General features: G+C 44.4%; 1 protein-coding gene across 3 annotated transcripts in view; it reads right to left on the bottom strand.

The window, feature by feature from the left end:
- Positions 1–10,014: 10,014 nt before the first annotated feature.
- Positions 10,015–16,866, bottom strand: part of samd11 (sterile alpha motif domain containing 11) — an 83,742-nt gene continuing 76,890 nt past the window's right edge. For 2 of the 3 annotated variants that reach the window (XM_029719632.1, XM_029719635.1), the window contains exons 8-13: positions 15,498–15,613; positions 15,024–15,102; positions 14,081–14,847; positions 12,389–12,519; positions 11,858–11,968; positions 10,015–11,359 (exon numbers count right to left, since the gene is read on the bottom strand). In XM_029719632.1, the coding sequence (XP_029575492.1) occupies positions 11,102–11,359; positions 11,858–11,968; positions 12,389–12,519; positions 14,081–14,847; positions 15,024–15,102; positions 15,498–15,613 (1,462 nt within the window). In that variant the 3' untranslated portion in view covers positions 10,015–11,101. The remainder of the gene's footprint in view (positions 11,360–11,857; positions 11,969–12,388; positions 12,520–14,080; positions 14,848–15,023; positions 15,103–15,497; positions 15,614–16,866) is intronic. The other variant, XM_029719634.1, reaches the window with a different exon arrangement.

Here is a 16,866-nt window from a genome sequence, read left to right on the forward strand (position 1 = left end):
CCTATTTGTTTGTTTCTTAGTGAGATACCCTACGTATGTATGCATTGTTCATTTCAGTGTACAGGATTGTGAATGAACAGGTGTGGTGGGTTGTAGCCAATAAGTGTGTGCTTGTGCAAGTACATGAGCACTTGCATTTACTAGGGTTGCCTTAAGTAAAGGTAATTTGTTAGAAGAAAGGGCTTGACTATACTGTAGCTGTGCTGTGCTATCCTATGGTGGGCTGTACCAGGCTGTGCTGGGTATGGGGGGAGGGGTTCCAGCCCCAGGGCAGCAGTGTGCCAGGCAGGCACGGCCATGTCTGATGTCTTGCCAGTCATCTCTGCACAGGTGGTGAAGCAGGAACACAGACTGTCTGTTTCCTTGCCAACTAACACACACACACACACACACTTAATCCTCTTTTTTTGCACCATCACTACATTTGCTTCCCTCGTCCTTCCTCTGCTTCTTCAGACTGCCTCTCATTACTCCTCTGCTCCTTCAGACTGCCTCTACATCATTACTCCTCTGCTCCTTCAGACTGCCTCTATATCATTACTCCTCTGTTCCTTCAGACTGCCTCTATATCATTACTCCTCTGCTCCTTCAGACTGCCTCCATCATTGCTCCTTCAGACTGCCTCTATCATTACTCCTCTGTTCCTTCAGACTGCCTCTATATCATTACTCCTCTGTTCCTTCAGACTGCCTCTATATCATTACTCCTCTGCTCCTTCAGACTGCCTCCATCATTGCTCCTTCAGACTGCCTCTATCATTACTCCTCTGTTCCTTCAGACTGCCTCTATATCATTACTCCTCTGTTCCTTCAGACTGCCTCTATATCATTACTCCTCTGTTCCTTCAGACTGCCTCTATATCATTACTCTGTTCCTTCAGACTGCCTCTATATCATTACTCCTGCTTCTTCAGACTGCCTCTATATCATTACTCTGTTCCTTCAGACTGCCTCTATATCATTACTCCTCTGCTTCTTCAGACTGCCTCTATCATTACTCCTCTGCTCCTTCAGACTGCCTCTATATCATTACTCCTCTGTTCCTTCAGACTGCCTCTATATCATTACTCCTCTGCTCCTTCAGACTGCCTCTATATCATTACTCCTCTGCTCCTTCAGACTGCCTCTATCATTACTCCTCTGCTCCTTCAGACTGCCTCCATCATTGCTCCTTCAGACTGCCTCTATCATTACTCCTCTGTTCCTTCAGACTGCCTCTCTATCATTACTCCTCTGTTCCTTCAGACTGACTCTATATCATTACTCCTCTGCTCCTTCAGACTGCCTCTATATCATTACTCCTCTGCTCCTTTAGACTGCCTCTATATCATTACTCCTCTGCTCCTTCAGACTGCCTCTATATCATTACTCCTCTGTTCCTTCAGACTGCCTCTATATCATTACTCCTGCTTCTTCAGACTGCCTCTATATCATTACTCCTCTGTTCCTTCAGACTGCCTCTATATCATTACTCCTGCTTCTTCAGACTGCCTCTATCATTACTCCTCTGCTCCTTCAGACTGCCTCTATATCATTACTCCTGCTTCTTCAGACTGCCTCTATCATTACTCCTCTGCTCCTTCAGACTGCCTCTATATCATTACTCTGCTCCTTCAGACTGCCTCTATATCATTACTCCTCTGCTTCTTCAGACTGCCTCTATATCATTACTCCTCCTTCCTCTGCTCTCCCCCGCCACTCATTCCCTCTTTCCACTCTCCTTCCTTCTGGTAGTGAGTGTATCAAGGTAACATTGGAACATTCATTAACAACCCCTAGGCACTTGTGTAGATCTGAAAGGACTGGATAGGTATGAGCAATATGGCTAAAATTCCACCTAAAGCCTAGCAGCAAGACATTTGTCTCGTGGTTTCTCTTTTTTTTTAAACCAGACAAAAGAGACCGTTCCTTGATAAATATCTCGTATTTTTTGCAGTGTATCTATAAGACCTTTTTAAAGGGTGTGTACATAACCAGGGTTTCCATTAGGAAAATGTGGCGCCCGAGATTTGATCAGCGTTTTAATTTACTGGACATTTTGAAACATTTACCGGACCCATGTGCATTGGATGCATAACCTGATTAGGGCGTCCACCCACGGTGCTCAGAATGACAAATCACATTTACATTATGGTAATTCATATTAACCGAACATGCAAGTGGAGGATGGAACGATTTTAGAATTTTTTTAAAATTTCATTTAACCTTTATTTAAACGGTCCTTAGCAAATTATCATGAGCACTTTGAAGATGTTAGAATTGTCGACATTTTACTTTTCCTCAGCCAACTAGATGAGTAACGAACAGCAGAATCAATAGCCTATTACAATCTAACGTTACTATCCCCCATAGTAGAAAAGTTGATATATTCTATTAGTCAGCTTGTCGTGAAAGAAATAGCCTATTCCAAACAGATCAGAATGTTTAGCTTAAAATGTTGCTAAACTATTTATTCACCTAAGCGCAGCAATGTGCACAAGACAGTAGGATATGCGCCAATGTAAATTCCATAATGCAATTAATGGGAAAACAACATTAGCCTATCACAGCGCACCGCACATGCTAGCAGTTTCATGTGATAGAGAATAAAATATTTGTTAGAAATTTAGCAAGATGGGAGATCTAACAACAACTAGCATGGGTTGCTAATATTATGACGATTGTTCCTTTGGTTAGGCCTACTGGACAATGAAAGAAAGTTTATATTTACTGAACAAAAATATAAATGCAACATGCAAAGTGTTGGTCCCATGTTTCATGAGCTGAAATAAAAGGTCCCAATTCTCCATAAGCAAAAAAAGCTTATTTCTCTCAAATGTTGTGCACAAATGTGTTTATATCCGTGTTAGTGAGCATTTGCCCTTTGCCAAGATAATCCATCCACCTGACAGGTGTGGCATGTCAAGAAGCTGATTAAACAGCATGACCATTACACAGGTGCACCTTGTGCTGGGGACAATAAAAGGCCACTCTAAAATCTGCAGTTTTGTCACACAATGTCACAGATGTTTCAAGTTTTGAGGGAGAGTGCAATTGGCATGCTGAATGCAGGAATGTCCACCAGAGCTGTTGCCAGAGAATGAAATTTTTATTTCTCTAGCATAAGCTGCCTCCAACGTCGTTTTAGAGAATTTGGTAGTACGTCCAACAGGTCTCACAACCACAGACCACGTGTATTGCGTTGTGTGGCCGAGCGATTTGCGGTTGTCAACATTGTGAACCGAGTGCCCCATGGTGGCAGTGTAATTATGGTATTGGCAGGCATAAGCTACGGACAACGAATGCAATTGCATTTTATCGATGACACTTGGAATGCACAGAGATACCATGACGAGGTCCTAAGTACCATTGACGTGCCTTTCATCCGCCGCCATCATCTCATGTTTCAGCATGATAATGCACAGCCTCATGTCGCAAGGATCTGTACACAATTCCTGGAAGCTAAAAATGTCCCAGTTCTTCCATGACCTGCATACTCATCAAACATATCACCCATTGAGCATGTTTGGGATGCTCTGGATTGACTTGTGCGACAGCGTGTTCCAGTTCCCGCCAATATCCAGTAACTTCAAACACAGCCATTGAAGAGAAGTGGGACAACATTCCACAGGCCAGAACCAACTGCCTGATCAACTCAAATCGAATGAGATGTGTTGCGCTTCATGAGGCGAATGGTGGTCACACCAGATACTGACTGGTTTTCTGATCCTTGCCCCTACTATTTTTAAGGTATCTGTGACCAACAGATGTATATCTGTATTCCCAATCATATGAAATCCATAGAATAGGGCCTAATGGATTTATTTCTTTTTGAAATTATATTTTTGTTCAGTATAAAATAATTGCCTCCACAGATATGGTCTGATTTTGGCTAGGCTATTTTGAAGCTAGGTTTTACCTCAATATGTAGTAAAACTTTCCAGTTTCAAACAATTAAGTAAATGTTTTCAAAATGCAAACTGCCTACAGCTCATTGCAAAGTGTTGTGTGACACGCTGATTAAGCCTGCCATTCGTTGCCTATGCATTTGCTGTTTGATATGCTGTAGCAGCAGGTCTGATACTGTCTGACAGATTTTCCGCTCAAAGGCTCTGTATCTGTGTGCTGTATACGTGTGATAAGATGCATAACGAATCTAGACTACTATACATGTGCCAATTTAATTCCACAAAATTATTAAAATTAACCTGTAGACCAAATAGCATGACAAGTCAAATGTATTTACATCGACTGGCATTTCCATCAAAGAATAGGCTAAAAAGCATTATTTCGAAATAGATTTTTTTTCTCCTTCTCCGGGACAATTGGTCAGTGAAATCAGCTTTTCAGACATCTGAGTGATTAAGCGAAATTATGGTTCTTTTTTTTTTTTTTTTTAAACGAATTGACCAGTTCGTTTGTTTTTTACTGGGAGCTCAATGCACACACTGCACATTTTCTCTAGAGATAAATCAGATCCAGCTGAACTGTGCGATGTAGTAGGGTGTTGTAATTTCCAACAGGCCAATATCCTACATGTGGCAATTAACCACAGTAACCGGGTTTCCATACAACCTTTTTATGCGAGTAAAGAACATGTCAGATAAAAACATGTAACGACAGGCCTGATAGAAACAGAAGATTTGTTGGTCAACTTTCCAAATGTCGACAACAACAAAAAATCCTATAAGGTGGGATATTTTTGTGTCTGTTAAATTAGTTATGCGAGAAATGTAGGTGGAAAACTTGGAGTCACGCAATGACATGTGGTCATTGCAGGCTACAGATTAAGTAAGTTATGATGCTTCATCTGGAATGCTTTTCCAAAAGTCTTGAAGGAGTTCCCACATATGCTGAGCGCTTTTGGCTGCTTTTACTTCACTCTGCGGTCCAACTCATCCCAAACCATCTCAATTGGTTTGAGGTCGGGTGACTGTGGAGGCCAGGTCATCTGATGCAGCACTCCATCACTCTCCTTGGTCAATTACCCCTTGCACAGCCTGGAGGTCTGTTGGATCATTGTCCTGTTAAAAAACAAAGTGCAAACCAGATGGAATGGCGTATCCCTGCAGAATGCTGTGGTAGCCATGCTGGTTAAGTGTGCCTTAAATTCTAAATAAATCACTAACAGTGTCACCAGCAAAGCACCCACACACCATCCCACCTCCTCCTCCATGCTTCACGATGGGAACCACACATGCGGAGATCATCCGTTCACCTACTCTGTCTCACAAAGACATGGAGGTTGGAACCAAAAATCTCAAATTTGGACTCATCAGACAAAAGGACAGATTTCCACCGGTCTAATGTCCATTGCTCGTGTTTCTTTGCCCAAGCAAGTCTCTTCTTCTTGTTGGTGTCCTTTAGTAGTAGTTTCTTTGCAGCAATTAGATCATGAAGGCCTAATTCACGCTGTCTCCTTTGAACAGTTGATGTTGAGGTGTGTCTGTTACTTGAACTCCGTGAAGCATTTATTTGGGCTGCAATCTGAGGTGCAGTTATTTGGCAATTTCTGAGGCTGGTAACTCTAATGCACTTGTCCACTGCAGCAGAGGGAACTCTGGGTCTTCCATTCCTGTGGCGGTCCTCATGAGAGCCAGTTTCATAGCGCTTGATGGTTTTTGCAACTGCACAAAGTTTTTGAAATTTTCCGCAATGACTGACCTTCATGTCTTAAGGTAATGATGGACTGTCGTTTCTCTTTGCTTATTTGAGCTGTTCTTGCCATAATATGGACTTGGTCTTTTACCAAATAGGGCTATCTTCTGCATACCACCCCTACCTTGTCAGAACACAACTGATTGGCTCAAACGCATTAAGAAGGAAAGAAATTGCACAAATTAACTTTAACAAGGTACACCTGTTAATTGAAATGCATTCCAGGTGACTACATCATGAAGCTGGTTGAGAAAATGCCAAGAGCATGCAAAGCTGTCATCAAGGCCAAGGGTGGCTACTTTGAAGAATCTCAAATATAAAATATATTTTGATTTGTTTAACACTTTTTTGGTTACTACATGATTCTATATGTTATTTCATAGTTTTGATGTCTTCCCTATTATTTACAATGTAGAAAATAGTAAAAATAAAGAAAGAAAAACCCTTGAATGAGTAGGTGTGTCCAAACTTTTGACTGGTACTGTATATATATATAATTTCTTTGTCTTTGGAAATTGGTCTCTAAAATGGGGGCGACCCGCAGGCCACCAGTTGCCCATCCCTGATGTAGGCTGTATCTTCAAGCTGAGGGCACACTCGCTATATAATGCAATTTTGGGGGGGGGGGAGAAAACCCGCAGTCGAGTTGACAATGCAATGGAAACACATTTAACTTTTATTCAGTACTTGGGAATTTAACCAGAAAATGTATTTTTATGTGCACTATGTCATCACACACAGCTTTTTATCCTCAACAAGTCAATCTGATGGAAAAATGTGCAAATGGCTTTTATGGTGATTTAAGCATATTCACATAAATCTGTTGCCAATTGGATGGAAACCTAGTTTGTGACCATAATCCACTACACATCTACTTGTCTGGTCTGTTTTTTTTTACGCCTTCTACGGAACAGACCGAAGAATGGCTGATATTGAGGGGTTATAGAGAGCAGCTGTTGCTTCGCGAGTTATCGCTTCCTGAAAATACGTGATCTAAGTGATTCATTGTTGGTATTCAGCAGTCATACAAGTATGCCTTATTTACTTTGAAGAACTACAAAATAGTTATTTTTGTCAGGCCGCATATGTCGTAGCTCTATAGAGATGAGTTGATGACTTGGAATGAAAAAATAAAGATATCAAATAAATTAAATGTAATATACACAGCAACTGAAATATTTTATTAAAGTAATGTGAATAAATGATGGTTAATAAGGAATAAGCAGTAATGGGCAGTCACTACCATCATGAGACTTTTATTAATTATTTTATTCTGTGATACAGCATTCAACCCAAATAATTAAAACCGAAATATAAAACCGTGATTCTTTTTTCAATAATCTAAATGAAACCGAACCAACTTCAAAAAGCACAAGTCACTCAGCACTATAAATTATCGTCCAAAAGCGGCTATTAGGCCTACCGGCTAATGGAAACCCTGTTGCATACAGTACCTGCACACAATAGCAACCAGTTGAGTAGAGCTGAAGACCAAGCCAATGAAATCCCAGCAGAAATCCCAGCAGTGACCAATACATGTCAGTTTGACAGCTTCAGTGGAAACTGTTTTCTTTGAAGGATAAAGGTGGGTGTGAGTGCTCGCGTGTGCACTTTTCTTTTTTGTGTGTGTGTGTGGAAGGGTCAGGTTTATCCCCACAGGCAGGGAGGCCTTGGCCTGCGGCAGAACCTCACACTCTGACAGCTGGTGTTGACCTGAACCATGCCCCCAGGAGTCCACTCTCCTACAAACACACACCATCCAACAGTCAGAGAAAACACTACAAAGAGTATTCACTGACTACTACTATCACTGACTGCTAGTATTCAAGTGAGGAGAGAAAAAAGTAGTTGAGCGTTTCTGACAGTTGGATGGCTTATCTTGGCAAAGGTGAAATGCTCACTAACAGGGATGTAAACAAATTTGAGCTCAACATTTGAGAGAAATAAGCTTTTTGTGCGTATGGAACATTTCCTGGATTTTTATTTCAGCTCATGAAACAAGGGACCAAAACTTTACACGTTGCGTTTATATTTTTGTTCAATATATATTTCCCGAGCTTTCTTATATCTCCTGTATATAGGACAGACACTTCAAACTTATTCCTTGTTATAAAATGTTTTGCTGTCTTTTTTGCCATTTATGTATGTGTTATTCAACGCGCTTCTATGGGCTATAGTGGTAAAGGCTAAATTCAATATTTTATCAAATAATGAAAAAAAAAAAAATTGGACCTAAATTGTAGGTCCTAAAATTAAAAATCAAATAGCTAAATTATCCATGGTATGACCATCTTAAAACAATTCCAGTTTCAATTCTAGTTTAGTATCCCCCTCCCCAATGGCTTAGACTTTGTCAGCTTTTTTTTTTACCGATCTACCAATCAGTGTCCTTCTTTGCGGACCATTGGAAAACCTCCATGGTTTTTGTGGTTTAATATGTGTTTGAAATTCACTGCTCGACTGAGGGACCTCACAAGTAATTGCATGTGTAGGGTACAGAGATCCCAGGAGGCTGGTGATAATGGCCGTAACGGCGCAAATGGAATGTGTTTGACGTATTTGTTACCATTCCACTAATTCTGCTCCAGTCATTACCATGATCCCGTCCTCCCCAATTAAGGTGCCACCAACCTCCTGTGACAGAGATGGGGTAGTCATGGCCGTTACTACATATGAGGACACAGAGGTTTAGACCTCTGTCATTTTTTCTAATTTGAAAAAAATTATAACAAAAATATATATTTTGTACACAATAAAGAAAATCAGTTACGGGTCAAAATCTAATTATTGCATTGATCAAAGCTCAGAGCGCTTATATTATTGATCTGACAATTCTAATCACACTGCCTCTTTGGAAATGAGTGGAATCGTGAACAGCGGTTTGTTCGTTATGTTCTCTTGTGTCCCCCTGATTTGCCTCCCTGATTTGCCTTTTTAGGGGGCCTGAGACCTGAAACGAACTACCCCAGCTCGCAGCTGGCTCAAGTAGCCAGCTAGAGAGTCAGAGATGCTGCTGACAGTGTATTTGCGAGATGCTGGACAAAAGGCAGTTTTAAAACCGTCCCACGACTCCTGCTATGTCTACAGACATCCCCCAAACAAACAAAAACTGACTCTTGGAGAATGAGTGCACATCTGGTAAATACTTGATTATAGATTATGTCAGTCAGTCAGGTAGTTGTCTGCCGGCAGAGACTTTTATTCAAGTAACGTTCAAGGGCTCTGGTTACTATTGCTGAGCCAGCTAGAAGGATGAAATAAGAAGCCAATGTTAAACGGAGCCTACCTCAGCAGGAGTAAAAAATACACTACTAAGTTCTCGTAATAACTTTGCTTTACAGAGAGTAGGCTACTGAGACAGGCAGTGATGTAGCGCTCAGTGGTGAGGCTAAGGCAGGCTGCAATGCATGCAGGAGGAAGCAGAGGAGACCGAGAGAGAAAGAAAGCAAGCAGAGGTTAGTACAGTGGTTTCCAAACTTGGGGTCGGGGCCCCATGTGGGGTACCCTGAGAACATCTGTACTAATCTTATCAAACAAGTTAGGAATGAACTAAAACAAACAAAAAATATATATGTTTCAATGAACATCTCCACATGGCCTATATTCCCTATAGGCCTACATTAAAATGCACCAAAAAAAAGCAAACTATACAGTTTTAAAAATGTTAAATGTTTTTGTTTCGTCACTGCTGCTACGTGTCAGTGTAAATAATTTCTCATATTTCTCCCCATTCAGGGGTATGACGTTACAATTGTATAGATAATAGGCTATGTGTTGAATTTACAGCCACCAAGGTGATAATGGCTGGCGTCATTTTTGTTTGTTATTACTGTTCTCCAAATATAATTTACATTGAAAAAAAAGAAACTGGTTATGGCCCTGGGGGTAGTCATTTAAAAATCATGTTAAACACTATTATTGCACAGTCCATGCAACTTATTATGTGACTTAAGCACATTTCTACTCCTGAACTTATTTTGGCTTTTCATAACAAAAGGGTTGAATACTTATTGACTTGACATTTCAGCTTTTCATTTTTAATTAATTTGTAAACATAGTTCCACTTTGACATTATGGGGTATTGTGTGTAGATCAGTGACACAAAATCTAAATTTAATCCATTTTAAATTCAGGCTGTAACACAACAAAATACGTAAAAAGTCAAGGGGTGTGAATGCTTTCTGAAGGCACTGTACATCAAAAGTCCTAATAAATATTATTCCCTCATATTTATCTGCTGAAGTAGCATTCAAGATTGGGGCTTTCTTTTAATAATATACAATTTGGAGAAAATAAAACGGCCAACACAAACGTTCGTAAGAAAAGTACCACCAAAAGTTAGCGAGTCACATTTTGTTCAGTCATAAAGAAAACGTTATTCGTGCAACTACATTTAATGAACCCCCCAAACACGTCTGTAACCTTATTTCCATCATAAGCATCATTCTGTACAATTCAGCGTGTTTGTATCTCCCACAGTAGTTAACAGGATTTTACAATGACATTAGCTCTACGAGCCGAAGCCACCGTTTCGTCACCATCCCATATCAGTAACATTTGGCCCTTTTTATCAGGGCGTGTCAGAGAAAGAACTCAGCGTAGACTCTTGGCTTATGGGCACAACACTGTGTTGTGTACCTTTGTCACCTTTCAAAGAGTCCCCCTTGTCTCTTAAAGACAGTTATATGGTACCTGGCCCACTGTTCTCCTTAATGTACCACACCTCCCTAAGACTACACATTTTTCCCACAAAGCAAAAACAAAACTAAATAAAACACCAGAAACAAACATGAAATATCGTCCTGATTCCACACATCCGGTAATCTTTGGTTTTGGACTGTGGAATGCATAGTTGCAATAATGAGGGGGGTTTGGAGTCCTTTCGCTCCAGCCTCCAGAATTCTCAGTTCCTCTGAGCTGTTTGGGCTCCTGAGACTGGGAGTGGGGAGAAAAGGGACTGAGAGAAAAGAGGGAAGAGGCGTCTTCCTTTTAAGTGCTGGGCGCCGCCGGGTGTGTTGGGGAGCAGAGAGAGAGAGAGAGCGAGAGGAGGGGGGGGGGGGCTTCCTTCAGCCCAGGAAGGAAGCGTTTCCGTTAGCGTCTGTCTGTCTCACTCAGAAGAATGTCGTAGTTGTGGCGCTTCGCTCTTTTTTTTGGCAATCTGACTGAGACCAGCTGTCTGCTCCCTCCCTCTCTTTCTCGTTCTCTCTTTCTCTCTCTCCCTCTGTCGCTTCATGATGTCTCTCCCTCCAGCCCACTGTCAGTCACGTCTTTGGATTCTGCTTGGCTACAGCCACAGTGGAACTTGAAGTTGAAGTCTGTTCAGTTCATTTTCTTTAGTTGTAGTTTTTTGATATTTTACAGGAAATGGGGACAATTCATTGTCTGTTACAAGGGGTTTCTCTGAACCCTCCATACACCCCTCCTCCTCCTCTACAGTTCATGTTCCCTGTGCAGCCAGTTGAGTCCTAGGAGGGCGTCTTGGCCCCCTCGTAGACCCCTGACGCGGAGCCGTTCTCCTGCTTGGGGGAGGAGTGACACGGGGGTGGAGGGCCGCTGTAGGGAGAGGAGCTGCTGCTGGCGACGGAGGGGGGTCGCAGTGGGACCGCCAGAGGGGTGTCGGACAACAGGGGGTCCCTGTCCGGGGGACGCAGGGCAGATGGCGGCACCGGGAGCGCCAGCGGGAAGCTGGTCATGTAGAAGAGTCTGCCAACGCGCCGCGCCACCTGAGAGGGAGAGAGCGAATGCCACATGCCGAAGTTAGAGCCGCTCAGCTCACCATGTCACAGGCCGCGTCGCAAATGGCACTCTATTCCTTATATTGTGGCCTATTTATTACCAGAGCCCAGAAGTAGTGCACTATGTAGGGAAGATGGTACCGTTTGGGAAGCAGCCTAGTGTTCTACTGTACCACCAGCCTGAGAGAGAGGAGAGGGGTAAGGGCTATGGTACGGTATGCCTGACAATCTGTGTTCTGACAAATAGACTCACTTTTAGGGGCTACACTATCTATCTGCTTTGGCTAACTCTATGATAGACCACTAGCTTCCAACACACACACACACACACACACGCACGCACGCACGCACGCACGCACGCACGCACATACACACACACACACAAACGCGCGCACACACGCGCACACACACTTGAGGTTTACTCACGCAAGAACAGTCTACACATACACACACATTTGGACTTTGTTGCCATTCAGTGGTGTGTACCTGAGAGCGTATCTTGAGCGCAGGGCCCAGCTTCAGTCCCATGGTGTTGAGCAGGTGCTCCTCTGTGAGCAGCGGGAGTGTCTCTCCGTCAATGGCCTGCTCCCGAAACACCTTCAGGAGAGACACAGCCACTTCAGCCAGGGCCCAGACAGACACACACACATGCACAAACACACAAACATGCAATCACCCGCTCACTCATACACTCACTAGCACTCATATACACACACACACACTCATGAATTCATACACACACAAACCCACACTCATACACACACGCTCACAGAGCTTGCACCAACAGTGACGTGTGTGTGTATGAGTGTGTATAACATTGAGCGGGCCGTGGTGCTGTGAGAGAACAGTGGTGTTATAGCTATATAATCAAATAGTAGTAAAACTTCTGATTGAGGTGACAATAAAATATACTCTACCCTACTCTTCCACCAGCCCGCCCTGACCCCTCTCTCCCCCTGTCTCTCTCTTTCTCTGGTTGAAAGTGTGGATAAACCAGAATCCTGATCTGGTTCTTACCTGGGTGTACTCCGCACAGCCGGCCAGGCCTCCCACAAAACCACACACCTCCTCCACACTCCACTTGCTTATGTCCTCCACCGGAGGCGCCGCAGAGTCCTCACCATCCATTAACAGACCTCCCATACCGCCTGGGTGAGGAAGTGGGGGAAAGGGGTTGTAAATCACCAAGTCTTATTCTAAGGGCACACCGTAGCAAAACTTGCAATGGGCAATGAAAATGAGCAATCCCTATTGGACAAGTTCAGGTAGTTCTCTCCTTGTTTCTGTCCGTTTTTCTTCAGTTTGGTGCCTATTGAACACTACCCAGGACTGACCTTGACAAACAGCTAACATATACCCAACAGCGCTTCTCCCTTTCTTTCTCAATATCTAATTCTCTTTCACGCACACACTTTTTCTCTCTCGCTCTGACTCTCTCTTTGTCCTGGTGGCTGTTTGGCAATTGTGTGAATAGACGTAATATTTAATTGCATTTAAGAATGTGATTCATTATCTCATGTTTAAAAGTGTACTTCATCCGTGTTTTCTGTTTCTCACTATTGTTGTGCCCCTCCCCCTCTCCCTCCATATGGCTGTGGTGATAACCCTGTGTGTATAGAGGTCAGTGGCAGGGCCCCTTCCAGAGGGAGGTCTCCACGCTCATTACTTTCATGTGCCTGCCCAGGGCCGTGAGAGTGTGTGTTAGTATGTGCCTGTGTGCGTGCGTGTACGTGAGAGTTGTGTGTGTGTGTGTGTGTGTGTGTGTGTGTGTGTGTGTGTGTGTGTGTGTGTGTGTGTGTGTGTGTGTGTGTGTGTGTGTGTGTGTGTGTGTGTGTGTGTGTGTGTGTGTGTGTGTGTGTGTGTGTGTGTGTGTTCTGGCCCCCACTGTGAACCTGGCCATTTTGCCTCTGGTTCCCTAAGCAGTTTCTGTCTGTGTTTTCAAACGTTCAAATGTCTCTTTATTTAATGACAGTCATTATACATAGGCAACTGTAACCAGGTATCTAATTAACCTAAAAAGAGTTGCTCTAAGGTCAAGGTACAATTCTGTGTGTATTTGCGAGTTTAAGCTACAGTGAATTCAAATGGGACAGTCTGCAATACTACATAAAAGGGAAGTCCAGGGGTTCCCAACCTCTTTTTCTCTGTGGAACGGCATGTAAACTTGAAATATTTTTCGCGGACCGGTGGATAGAGGGGGGGGTATGAGCTTGTGGCTTGTTTGAGTATTAGCGGCCCCCAGCTCAAACCCGACCAAGAACAAGCACATCTACGGTATTTCTTCTGATTTCAGAGGGCACGTTGGTAGGCTGCAAACAGACAGTGGCACTACTTTTCATCTGGTATGCAATCCAAATTGCCATCTAGCAAGCAACCTTCACTTTGGAGAATTCTAAGGGACCGCTCACAAAATGAATGGGGAAACATGTCGTTCAGTACAAACCAAACTGAACGCATCCCTGCCTTCATAGCACCACAACAATACCACTTATGCTGTTTGGACAATCACTAAGATTGTATTTGACTGCTATCGTTGCATAACACTCCTCTCGGATGCAGCAGTTGTTAGTTAGCATGCTAACGCCTGTTGAGATTGTCTGGTAGCATGGCTAGCCAAATAGCATTTACAGGTTGCAGTTGGGAGTGACTTTTAAGTATCATACAGTTGATTGGTGAGGATGTTATAATGCATGTGTATGTGTTACTCACCAGTGTGGAAGTAGGGGCTTGTGTAGGGAAATCCAAAGGGCAGCGACTGGCCGTGGAGCCCTGGCAGAGGCGGCATGGCGCCAGGTGGAAAGTGGTACTTGACATCGCTCTTGCCCAGCCCCGGGGTGAAGAGGTGATGACTGGGTGGTGAATCTGCACCCGCCGAGCTACAGGGGGCACTAAGCCGACCCGAGCCCTCGCCCGCCTCTTTGGCACCGTCACACTCCCCCTTCCCGCCGCTCTCTTTCCCCCTGTCCCTGTGAAGCCCATGCCAGTCGGTTGCCTTGGCAAACAATCCCTCATGCCTATCCTCGCCCATCTCCGTCTCGCTATCCGAGTCCTTCATTTCTTCATCCTGCCCATCTGCATCTCCGTCCCTCCCTCGGCCCTCCCTCTCTTGGTGGTTTCCCCCCCTGGGTTGCTGGGGGCCTTTCCGGGAGCCCCCCTTACTCAATCCGGCCCCAGCCCCGGAGTCTTGTCCCTGGGTATCTTTGGGCGTTGTGGACCCCGAGGGCCCCTGGTGGTTGAGGGAGAGTAGGGGTGTGCTGGTGTGTCGGAGCATCAGCATGGCGTTTTGGCGTCGGCTGAGCTCCTCGTGGAGGGGGTGTCCCTCGGGCAGGTGGTGGAGACTGCGCAGGGCGGGATGGTCCGGAGGGAGGCCGTGGGGCAGGCCCATGGGGTCAGAACCCCCCAATGCACGCTGCTGCTGCTGCCTGTGGAGACTCTCCAGCTCCTTGTGTCTGAGCAGCTCTGCGGACATCTCCAACCTGGGACCGGACATAGAGGAGAGAGGTTAGGGCTGGTGGTACCACACACACGCTATACACGGAATGTTACGATACAGACACACACTACTACAGCATTAACATCACACACACACCCCATCACAGCACTGACAGCCACACATACACATGCACCACAACATTAGAAGACAACGACAAACCTGGCCAAGTTCTGCTTCCGAAGCATTTCCTGTTGCCGGGCAAACATTTCAGCTTGGGCAGGCTGGAGGAAACCATAGCCTGAGGAAAACACACACACAGAAAACACACATCGATAAGCACACACCCCAATTAAGAGATTTCTGACATACAGTTTACATGGAGTATTCAAATGCAATGACCCCCTGTGTAATATCAATGCCTCACAAAGAATCAGATATTTACCAAGTAAATGACATTATTTAAAACATAAATGTTAGGATTGATTCATGATTCTCTATCAAGACGGTCAATAGGCACATTCATTCCATAGAAAATGTTCCCATTTCCCAATTTTGGTTTGCATTAGCATCTAACTCGCCATTCATAAGTGCAGGCTGTGGTTAGCCTGCTAGCATTAGCATCTAGTTTATCATTAGGTGTAGGCCCCATATTCATTTCTGTAGTTAGCCTGCTAGTGTAAGCATCTGATTTACCGGGGGACTGGCACAGGGCGGAGGGCATGCCCAAGAAGGGGGGCCGCAGGTGGGGTCCCAATGTGATGTGAGGGCCGTTCTGGGTGGACAGCAGAGGCGGAGGATGGGACATCTCCCTGCGGACACACAAACAAAAACACACCACATTAAAACCAACAGAAATGAACAGTAAAAACTATAAACTGTCAAAGAAATTGCTGAGATTTTTTCATCGGAATACTCTGCGATTACTTTCACGTTAAATGCACACATTCAGGCAGATTATAGAACAGTTCGTCAGGCCCAGAACGAGAGCAGACTCATTCGTAGACTGGGCTGGCTAGTTGGTTTCGTAACAGTACTATACAGTATATTAGAAAGCACTGAGTATAAAACTGGTTTGAGGTGAAAGCCTGTATCTACTATAGTGGGTCTCCAGGACCCGGTTTGTGGTGTGTTTTGGTGACTGGCGCTGGCCACGCACACACACATGCATACTCACCCTTACACACACATGCACACACACATAATGAGGGCTGACTACACAATGGGAGTGTGTCAGGCTCCGACAGCTGGGGCGGCCCCTGCGTCTCGACCGGGGCCACGGGCTGAAGGACCTTCTAATTAACACTAATCCTCCTCTCTTCTCTCTTTTTTTTCTGCCCCTCCCTCTCTCTCCCTCTCCGGGCCGTATTGAGCGATTGAAAAGGCGGCCGTGTCCTGCAAACCCTATTTATGAAAAGGCCTCTCTATTATGTGCTTCTCCTTTTGTCCTTGTTCTGAGAAAAGAAAAAGCTCCTCTCTCTTTCTCTCCCTGCTCTGTCAATCGTCCCAAAGGGGCAGGGGAGACAGGGGAATTTGATGTAAGAGGAAAAATTTGCGGTTGGAGAAGAAGAGACATAAGAATCTGTTCTTCAGCTTGGTGTGTTTCAGGGAGCATGTGGAAGTGTCACTGGGTACGGGGGTGTGTGGTGATCTGCTGATTGTCTATGTGTCTTCTGGCAAAACCATTTAGGCCTTTTCCTGCACATACGCACGCACACACACAAACGCACACACATGCACACACACACACGCACGCACGCACGCACACACACACACACACACACACACACACACACACACACACACACACACTTTCTCTCTCTCTCTCTCAATCGTGCAATTGGGCTAAATATCATCAGTTTGCTGCTTTGGAGATATGCAGCACACATAAGGACATCATGATGGTGAATACAGCCAAATTACACCATATTTGCGTGGGACCACGGCTATTGGTTTGGAACATTTGTGTTGAAAATCAACTAGCGTCTGCATGTCTCTGTCCTTACACATACAGCAGAGAGAGAGAAAGAAATACAGAGAGAAAGAGAGAGAGAAGGGGAGGGAG

Source organism: Salmo trutta, chromosome 28 (genome assembly GCF_901001165.1).
Source record: "Salmo trutta chromosome 28, fSalTru1.1, whole genome shotgun sequence".
NCBI lineage: Eukaryota > Metazoa > Chordata > Actinopteri > Salmoniformes > Salmonidae > Salmo > Salmo trutta.